Genomic DNA, 10,555 nt, shown 5'->3' with positions numbered 1-10,555 from the left:
CTTATTAATTAAATGAGATTAATATTTGTAATCTAGAAAGGGGGTTACAACTACACTCCATGACACTTCACACGATGACACTTAACATAACTTTTCATTGGTTAAAATCATTTACCGGTCAAAATCTTCATGGGTAGCTCTTTTTGAGAAGTTGGGCTACTTTTAGGATATTGATTGTCCCTACAAACAAACACAAGACTTTACAATGTGTTTTGTCTTCACTTACACATTTTATAAGAAATTAAAAGTTTTCCCATTCCTAAATTACTTCAAGTCAAGCTTGTTTAATTATAAAGTTATTAAGCAATGAGTCATTGAAAAATAAATGCATCTTATTATAGATAATAGAATCATGTACAAATCTTTAAATCCCTCTCATTCTCTCTATGTCTGGACTGTTATACTACTTGGGTGCTGGAGAGTAAGATGAAGACAAATAAAGCCACTATTTTTAGTTCCTAATTGGCTTTGTGGGGTTTGGTTTCAAGCCCAAATCCAAATGGGTAAAGGGGGTCATAGTGAGAATCTCCAACATTCATTGGCAACTGATCAACGGTTTTGAACCATGTCCTTGGAAGCTTGCCACTGAAACCATAGTCACCAAACAACACGTCAGTGACACCATGTCCCTCAGAACCTGGAAGCCATGCAGCAACAAGTGCTTCCATCACATCAACATATGGCTGTATAACCACAGGACGACCAGAGATGATCACAGTCACACATTTGACTCCTCCACACACATTGTTTATGGTGTCTGCCCCTTTTCCAGAGATTGTCAAATTCATGCTATCACCATTTGTTTCAGCATATGGTGTCTCTCCAACAGCCACAATGGCATAGGAAAAGTTGTTTGACTTTACATACTCTAAACTTGGGTTCTCCTTGTAGACCACCTCGGTGTCTTTGTCAACTGTGTTCTTGATAGCACTCAGAATCGTTGTACCTACAGATCATATAGGCCTTGTCAATATTGCATTTCAGCCTAGAGTCTGTTTTAATATAAATTTAGCATATGTTTTGATTTTACATTCATGATCCACGTTTAGACAAAAATCATATCAACATTTATAAAAGCAACTATTTATTGCTTTTACCAACTGACATCCATCCAAAATTGATGTGAATCAAAACATGCTCTTTGAAGAAATTTTTAAGAGTTTTCTATTTTTTTTATAAAAAAAAAAAAAACTCTTTAGTTTCAATAGAAAAACTTTCGTAAGCTCAAATAAGTTTGTACCTAAACTGAATCTAAGATATACAAAATGGTCAGAAGTTGAGAAGGAAGCTATAATATACCTTTAGTAAGGTTGTTGCCACTAAGTCCTTGCCATTCGATGGTCCAGCCACCACATTGATATCCTAGATTATCAGCATGGCTTCCAGCAACCAGAATTTTTTTAGCCTTTTTAGGAAGAGGGAGCAGTGGCTCATCTGCATTTTCACCATTCTTCAATAGAACCAATGATTTCCTCACAGCTTCCCTAGCCAAATTTCTATGCTTCTGTTGAGTTACATTGATAAATAACACAGTTATATCAGAACATGGTAGATATATAGATAGAAATTGTTTCATAAAAAAGGCATAAAACTGATTATTTTATTAAAAAAATGTGTTTTTAGGAGAAAAAGTTTAAATAATTGGGCCAATATTATATACATCTTGTGATTGACTAACCTGATTCCCAATCTGGTTGGCTAAACTATTATCAGCCAAAGGATTCTCAAAAAGTCCCATAACGAATTTTACCCTCAAAATTCTCTTTACTGCATCATCAATTCGGCTCATGGGTATGATATTCTTTTTCACCTGTGTGGTTAGGCCATCTATGAATTCTGTATAGTTAAAGGGCACCATTACCTACAGCATTACCAGAGCAAGTATTAGAAGATGACACATGTTATGTGGAATATCAATTACGGTGATATCATACATAATCAACACAATTGAAATATTTTACCATGTCAATTCCAGCCGTGACTCCAGCATAAATGGAGTATGAGTAGTTAGCATGAGGAGGGGAAGTAATCCTATCAATTCCCTCCATATCTGATATGACAAAACCCTGCAAGAAACCAAAGGATTTCAGGACTCGTTCATAATTTTGAATTCAATGGTGCCCTGATGAGTTCAGTGTTGTTACCCTGAAGCGTAGTGTGTTCTTGAGAAAGTCAGTGACCAGATTATGATTAGCATGCATCTTTTCTCCATTCCAGCTTGAATAAGAGACCATGACCGATGCAACACCCTTGATGATTGAGTTATAGTAGGCTGGCATGTGAATGCTTAGCAATCCATGTCTGCTTATCACTGTGTTGTTCTCATTGATTCCCTTTGTGGTTCCACCATCACCAACAAAGTGCTTTGCGCAGGCTGCAACTTTATTCCTGTGCAATTTCAATAACATAAATTGAACATTGTCATTCCTCAGGAATACAAAAATTCTTTTTCAAGTGGAATAGTTTGAATAATATAAAGGAAAGACAACAAAAACAAGAAGCAATTTGAGAAGGGCAGATCCAAAATCAAGAATCAAGAATGAAATCAAGAGGGCTTTAAAAAATAATATTTTATATGATCAATTTTCAAATAATAAAATAAGGATACAAGACTAATGCAATAGTGTGAGTTCTTACTTTCCAGCTACATATGGAACACCCTTTCTGGAGTTTGCAGGGATTTCACCTTGCAGTCCTGGAATGATCTCAGTCATGGCTTGAACTACCTTATGATCTTCACTATAACTTTCATAACATCTGCCCCATCTTGGATCTCTACAAACCTATTCAACATATTATAAGGTAAGACTGAGGTAATAAATTATATGGTACAATTATCAATTAGGATGTTGTCGCTTACAGCTATGCAAGGTGCAAAGGCATATTGAATTCCAGTTGCTCTAACTTCAAGAGCTGTTGCTTCTCCAATCTTCCTCACTAGTTTTGGGTCCCTGTTTGATCAGATTTACACTTCATTAAGATACAGAAGCCTAGTAAAATTTATCTGCTTTAACTACAATTAACTTTGTAATTAACATTTATTCAATCATATTTTGGAAGTGCGAGTTTAAAGTATGTCACATCATCACAGGAAAAAAAGAAGTGGAGAAAAGAATAATAAAAGAGCAAAAATATACGACCAAATAATTCACAACATTACATGTACAAATTGCTATTATTATGACTTTCTGACAATAAATTATGTGTTTGGATTCTCAACATTAGGTATTAAAACGCACAAAAACACAATTAATAATTGCTAAATCTGGTAAGCATTGTTTATTTGGTTTGGGCAATTTAAAAACCATTATCAATGAAGTTAGCAACACGACAAAATAAAATTCATGTCAATTTCTGGTTATATCTGAAACCAACGATTTTGTCAATTGGTCATTTCATAAGTGATGATTGTTGAAACTAAAATTGTCATATTAATTATAAATTATATAACGACACAGGTAATTTACCTGGTAGCTCCTAGTCCAACGTTGTGAGGAAAAATTGTTGCATTATAGACATTATTATGGCCATGAACAGCATCAATTCCATATATCATTGGAATTCCCAATCTAGTTGATAAAGCACCCTTCTGGAAATCATTCACCATGTGAACCCAATCCTCTGCTGAAGCCTTTGCCTTTGGAACACTGCCACCCCCACTTAGCACACTCCCTTTGAAAAAATAAAAAAGTAAATTACTTGAAATAAATAAATAAAAACTTGCATAAATTCCAATCACCCAATATCTGTTAAGAAAAAAACACCATGAATCACTAGAGTAAGTCTACTGAGGTTGAATGCAATATAGAGTTTATTTGGGTACAAATTACAAAAATTTGCATAAATTACTGAGGTTGAATGCAATATAGAGTTTATTTGGGTACACTTCTAAACTTATATCTAAACAAGCTTATCCATACTCTGAGATTTAAATCATATTATCCTCATTATAATTTTTCAGAATAATAAAAACAAAAAAGAAAGCTTACCAATATAATACTTTTTCATGACTTCAGCAGAAGCAACCGAACGATCAATCTGCACCATTTGGCCAATTTTCTCCTCCAATGTCATCCTGTCCATAAGATCCTTGATTCGAACATTCAGTGGCTCTTTTGGATCTTTATATTTGAAGTGCTGTGATTCTGCCATGGCTACCCAACATTGCAGGAGCATAAGCCCCACCAAAAAGATGCAAATTTTGACCATTTTTTCTTCACCTCAATGCAGCTTCACAATGAGATATCAGAAACAGGATCAGTCCAATATTTCCATCAATCATAACTCATGCAGCGATCATACAAATACAAGTACAACAAACAACACAAAACAACATTGTCAAATTCATTCATGCTGTTTCACAGAAGAAGGAAAAATAATAAGAATAATAAAAGAAGATGGATCCACACATTGAAGTGAAAGTGAAAACTGAAAAGAGACACGATACTACACCAAGTTTCTAAAACATAAGAGGAATGAGACTCTCACCTATGTTACTAAGATATGTGAGAGAGAATGTGTGTGTGCTCCTTCATGTGTTACGAGAGTCTATGAATATATAGAGGGGGGAAACTCAGCAGGTTGTTACCACTTCAGTAATGTTTGAAATCATGGATAAAGAGATAAAAATATATTTTATCTTATCTTTTAACTTTTTTAATTCCAGTTTAATTATTCTGGTTGTTTTGTTGAAATGATTGATCACTCCAAAATCCAAAATAAAGTTTATTTAAAGATATGATTCAGTTTTACTTTTGTAACTAATAACTAATTTTGTTTTATTTTTATTTTAAATTAAGAAAAGTTTTATTTATTTATTATTTTTTTTAATTTTTTATATGTCTAGAGAGTCAGAGACTAATATGTTAAAGTACATAGAATTTATTTAAGGGAGCATTTTACCTCTTTTGATGTATGTTTTTTTCAACGTAATCACGAACTTGAGTGGCCAGGTTTGGACAGATTACACATTGTAATATGATTTATGTATATTCACGCCAAGATAAAAAAAAATAAATAACATTGCTTTCTTAATATTGTGTATAGTATTTTTTATCCCTTAAGAAATTATTAAATTCAATTTAATTTTCAAAAAAAAAATCTTATCTAATAATTTAACTTTTAAAGAAAACAATCTTATCCGATTATTTAATTTTTAAAGAAAACAATGTTATCCGAATATTTAATTTTTAAAGAAAACAATCTTATCTATTCATGTTAATATATAGGGAGTGATATTAGTTATATTTTAAAAAAAAATATAAAAGTAGAATTTCAAACCTTTAGTCAAGGATTAAGATTTTTTTCAACATGAATTAAAGTCAAATATACATAAATATAATTTTATCATTTTATAAAAATATGTTGAATACTTTTAAATAAATAAATAATATATATATAGATATATATATTTCTGTAAACAATAAAAAAATATTAGAAAAGGTTATATTATCGTAGATATATAATAATTTTAGCTTATTTTTATCAATCATTTTAGATATTTTGTCTATCTTTTTAAGTTTTTTAATTTAAGTTTTATATTTTATTTTAAATTACATTTTAATAATTTAAAATTAATAATATTTAAAATAACATTGTCAATTTTTATTCTTAAAAATCGTGAATAATTACAATAATATTGTCTTATAATAATATAAGTTATTTATTATAAATTTAAAATATAATTTATATGTTTAAAATATTTATTTATTTCAAATTTTAATTATAATATAATTCAGGATCGTAAAAGTATTTATTTATTATAAATTATAATTACATAAAATAAACATTTGTCATTTGCATTGCATATGCTAAAATCAACTTTTATATATTAAATAAAAATTTCTATACGAGAGTATTTTTAGTAGTTTTTTTTTCGAAGAGTGGATTTTGAAGAATTTTTTTAATTTTTTATCTAACTCAGTTTTTTTTATCTTTTATAATTTATTTATGGATTAGATTTTAATATCTTTAAAATAAATTATCAATAAATAAAAATTATAATACAATATAAATTATTTATATAAACCTAAAATATAATTTATATATTTAAAAATATTTATTTATATAAATTTTAAATATAATTTATATATTCAAATTAAAATTTACTCGTATTTAGAATTTTATATATTTTAGTAACATATAATATATATTTAGGCACAAGTGAAAATATAGTATTAGTATAAATTAGAATTTGAATTACAGGAAAAAAAAAGTGTTTTTTTAGAGATTAAGAGCATTTTTAACCTATTTCCTTTGATAGGAACATTTTTAGAGTTTTTGTAAGCTCTGGTATCCTTCAATTTATCTTTTATAATTTTATTTTTAAATTAAATTTCAATATTTTTAAAAAAATGAACTCGTATATATTAAACACAAACTTTTATTTTGTAAGAGGGTTTTTAAGAATTTTTTAACTTTTTTTTATCTAATTCAATTTTTATTTATCATAATTATTTATTAATTAAATATTAATATTTTAAAATAAATTATTAATAAATAAAAAATAATTTTTATAATATAAATTATTTATCATAAATTTAAAATATAATTTACACATTTAAAAAATTTATGTACACTTATTTTAAATTTAATTTATATATTCAATATAATATATTGTATATATAATTTGTTATAAATTTAATTATGTTATATATAATAAATATTGTACAAGTTAAATACTATTATCAATAAGTAAAAAATAACTTTTTATTACAAATTAAATTATTTATTATAAATATAAAATGTAACAACCCGCCTGACCGTTACACAACACACCACACAGCACCCCATAGAGAGGAACATGAATATATAAATAAGCAGTTAAATATATACACAATGTCTAGCCTGGGGCTCAAAATACAAAATACATCCAACTATGTTACACTAGGTAGCTAAAACAACAAAACATCAACAAAATAGCTCCATCTGCCAGCTGCAGACTTGTCTCTAGACACCAACCTAACCCTGCCCTGCTCCCATACAACGTATGATCATCGCAGTCCAAACCACATGGAAACAACAAAGGGTAAGCTAGTGAAAAGAATCATCATATACACATATAATTACAAGAATTATAATCAGCTACAGCTAACAACATATCATCTAGTTCAGCAACATCAACATATAATATATCATAGCATACATCTCACATCATTCAGCAATAACAGCAGTAAACACTCAATACGTCGTCACACATATCAGCTTGGAGATCTCCTACAATAGCTCAGCTTTACGGCCTACAACAGCTCAGCCTTACGGCCTACAACAGTTCAGCCTTACGGCCTACAACAGTTTATATCAGCATGCAGCACAACACAACAAATCAACAATAACAGCATACAACACAACTCAACATTTTACAGCACAGCTTATACATCATACATCAGTAGTAATAAATCACAACACAACAATCTTATCATTCAGCTCAACAATATTCAACAATAACAGCTCAGCTAAGCATAAATCAACATTTATCAGCATTTCATAACATCTATCAGCATCATCCAACACATACCAGCATAACATCAATTATCATCTCTACGCCCGGCGCGCTCATAGTTGCGCCCGGCGTGGCCCAACCAGAGAGCACCAAGGCCCAAACGCGCCCGACGCAATCCCTATTGCGCCTGACGTGCTAAGAGGCAGAGACCTCAAAAGGTCTCACACGCCCGGCGTGCCCATCCCGTGCTCGGCGCAAGGAAGGCAGAGACTTCCCCAAGGTCTCACGCCCAACGCAATACCAATTGCGTCTGGCGCCACCTCTGGCAGAGACTCCCAAGGAGTCTCCACGCTCGGCGAGACGAAGTCACGCCTGGCGCCACACCGGAATCACGACAAAGTGGTCACTGACAGATAACGTGCCCAACGTGGCCCAACCACGCCCGGCGTGAACCATCTAGGGGCACCCATCTTCAAGCTCGCCCGGCACACACAACCTTGCGCCCGGTGGGCTCGACCAATGGAGCCCTCAGAACTGCGCCCGACATGCTACCAATCAGGAACCCTCCAACTTCGAGAATTTCTTCAAAACCTGCACAAAATCATCTTCCCAAGCACATGCAATCGGCCCAAAACTCCACATTTTCATCAAACAACCCAAAAATCCTAGCTTTACCCACATGCAACCATAAACAATGAAAATCCCCAAATTTTCACCCAAACCCCGAATCCCCGAAAAAAATCCATTTTTAGCAACAACAACAGCAAATCATCCAAAAATCAACCACACAATGAGTCTAAGAACTCATTTCCAACAACGTCAGCCCAAAAACCTAGCTTCCCTTACCTCGGTGCGAAGAATTCGAGCTCCGGGAAGAAGACAATGAAGAAGAGAATTCGCACACGGCTAGCTCCGAACAACTTCAAGTTGGAGAGAATGAACCTCCTTGTTCACTCACAGCTTCAGCTTGGAGAAGAGAAAAGGAAATCCAAAATCAGCAGAGATAGTGAGAAGAAGAGAGAGGTTGAGTGAGTAGAGAGTTGAAAGGGAGAGATGCGGGTCTCACAACCTCCCCAACAACAGGAATTTTCGTCCCTGAAAACAGACTTACTTGGGAATAGAAACGGATACCGCTCCCTGCACTGCTGCTCCACCTCCCAAGTAGCCTCACTAGTAGCTGCATCCACTAGTACAAAAATGACTTTTAAAATCGGGGTTTTAAAATCGATTATAAAGTAACCGATTTTAAAAGTGACGCGGTGGCAATTTTGTAAATATTGGCATTACTTTTAAAATCGGTTACTTTATGACCGATTTTAAAAGTCTCTGACGTTACTTTTAAAATCGGTTCCTGGAGAGCCGATTTTAAAAGTATCACTTTTAAAATCGGCTCTCCAGGAACCGATTTTAAAAGTCCACTTTTAAAATCGGCTCTTGAAGACCGATTTTAAAAGTCCTTTTAAAATCGGCTTTTGAAGAGCCGATTTTAAAAGTTTCACTTTTAAAATCGGCTCTTGAAGATCGATTTTAAAAGTCCACTTTTAAAATCAGTCTTCAAGAGCCGATTTTAAAAGTCCACTTTTAAAATCGGTCTTCAAGAGCCGATTTTAAAAGTAACGTCAGAGGCTTAAACTTCTATCTCCGCTCCCATTCTCTCCCTAGCTCCATTCTCTACTCTTTGGCTTCAACAGTTCATATATTCCTCTCTTTACTCTCTGGGACTCTCATCTAAAGTGTGCAGCTTCTCATTTTCTCAGAAGAATACAACATCAAGGTAACATTGTCTTCTATTGTCTCTTATTTTGTTGTTGCTGGGCGAATTTTGAGTTTAGAACGGCCCCAGAATGGGCCGTTCTGAAAGCAGAACAGACCCAGAACGGCCCGTACTGCAAGCAGAACGGGCCGTTCTGGGTCCATTCCGGGTTATCGAACATTTTTTTTTATTTCAATTTTTTTTTTGGAAAAAAATGGATATATTTTTATATGCGAATAAATCCTACTACTTCTAGTCTTGAGGTTTTTGCGCTTGAAAAAAAAATCTGCAGGTGTCTCTCAAACAGGTTAGCTTTCTTAAATTTGTAAATTAAAGCTTTTTTTAATTTTTTTATTTTCAAAATATTCTATTTTGTTAAGAATGTTTTGGCGATATGTATGGAAAAAGACTTTCATACTTTAACATCAATATTGCTAATTAAAACATAGCTTCTGTGTAAATGTTAGAAACCACGTATAAAATGTGGAACAAAAATGCTATAAGTTTTGAAGAATAAATAAATCTCTAATTGTTGGTTCAGAGATATCCTTAGTAAAAATTACAAACTAAAATGAAAGGGAGTATAATGACAAAGTACACGTATATTTGCATGTGTTTTCCTTTTTGAAGATTTTTCTGTGCTGAGTTAGGTATGGAGAGATTGCAGAAGAGGTGGCACTCTTGGTGGATTGGAAATGTCCAAAGTGTAGAGGCCTTTGCATCTGTAGTGTTTGCGAGTTAGTTTCTTATTTATTTATTTATTTATTTATTTTGAGTTTGTATTGTATCTAGGTGTTTATTCTGAAATGAGTTATCTTTGTAGGAAAAAACGAGGTAACCAACCTATCGGTCGACTAATTGATACAGCTAGGGCATCTGGTTTCAAATCTGTGTTGGAAATGCTTCGTGCAAGGGCTACTAATAAGTCTAGAGATTTCGAATCGAACGAGGTAAATGACATTGTTATTCTTCCTTCAAAGGAAGCTACTGTTAAAAAAATGTGCTATTTTTTCTTTTTATTCCCCTTCCTGTCTATCACACGGTCGACATATGAAGTTATTTACATTTTTCATTGAAACATTGGCTAGCTACGAGTTATGTTTATAGTTTCTCATTTTGTAATTTAGGATACATCATAATTTGTAAGTTACTTTGATTAAATATATGGTTGACATTTACCAACTCTTGTCATTTGAATGTAATTTGGTCTATTAAAAACATATGAATTGTCTAGTATTTTATTAATTTGCATGTTTTGTTCAGGGATCCTCCTAAAATAAGTCAAATATTTAAAAAAAAATTAACCATTTTTAACATCGGTCATGCCATGACCGATGTTAAAAGTGAGACTTTTAACATCG

At 32.4% G+C, this 10,555-nt stretch overlaps 1 protein-coding gene across 1 annotated transcript; it reads right to left on the bottom strand.

Moving 5' to 3' along the window:
• Positions 1–318: 318 nt before the first annotated feature.
• LOC109792851 (uncharacterized) lies at positions 319–4,591 on the bottom strand. The gene is made up of 10 exons (XM_083061388.1): positions 4,489–4,591; positions 3,990–4,230; positions 3,468–3,672; positions 2,861–2,951; positions 2,638–2,783; positions 2,145–2,388; positions 1,962–2,066; positions 1,679–1,861; positions 1,300–1,504; positions 319–946 (listed from the first exon to the last, which is right to left on the bottom strand). Exons 2-10 carry the CDS (start codon positions 4,207–4,209, stop codon positions 459–461), a joined length of 1,887 nt encoding a protein of 628 aa, XP_082917514.1. The 5' UTR covers positions 4,210–4,230; positions 4,489–4,591; the 3' UTR covers positions 319–458.
• Between the last annotated feature and the right edge of the window lie 5,964 nt (positions 4,592–10,555).

Source organism: Cajanus cajan, chromosome 1 (genome assembly GCF_000230855.2).
Source record: "Cajanus cajan strain Asha chromosome 1, NIPB_CcT2T_4, whole genome shotgun sequence".
Taxonomy (NCBI): domain Eukaryota; kingdom Viridiplantae; phylum Streptophyta; class Magnoliopsida; order Fabales; family Fabaceae; genus Cajanus; species Cajanus cajan.
Note: the sequence above shows the minus strand (reverse complement) of the source record. Positions and strands in the feature narration are given on the sequence as shown.

Excerpts from the sequence above, each read along its gene's own strand:
- LOC109792851 (XM_083061388.1), bottom strand. The coding sequence starts at position 4,209 with ATGGTCAAAATTTGCATCTTTTTGGTGGGGCTTATGCTCCTGCAATGT. Across the intron at positions 2,389-2,637 it reads GTTCCATATGTAGCTGGAAA|GAATAAAGTTGCAGCCTGCG; the intron begins GTAAGAACTCAC and ends GAAATTGCACAG. Across the intron at positions 2,067-2,144 it reads AGAACACACTACGCTTCAGG|GGTTTTGTCATATCAGATAT; the intron begins GTAACAACACTG and ends GGTTTCTTGCAG.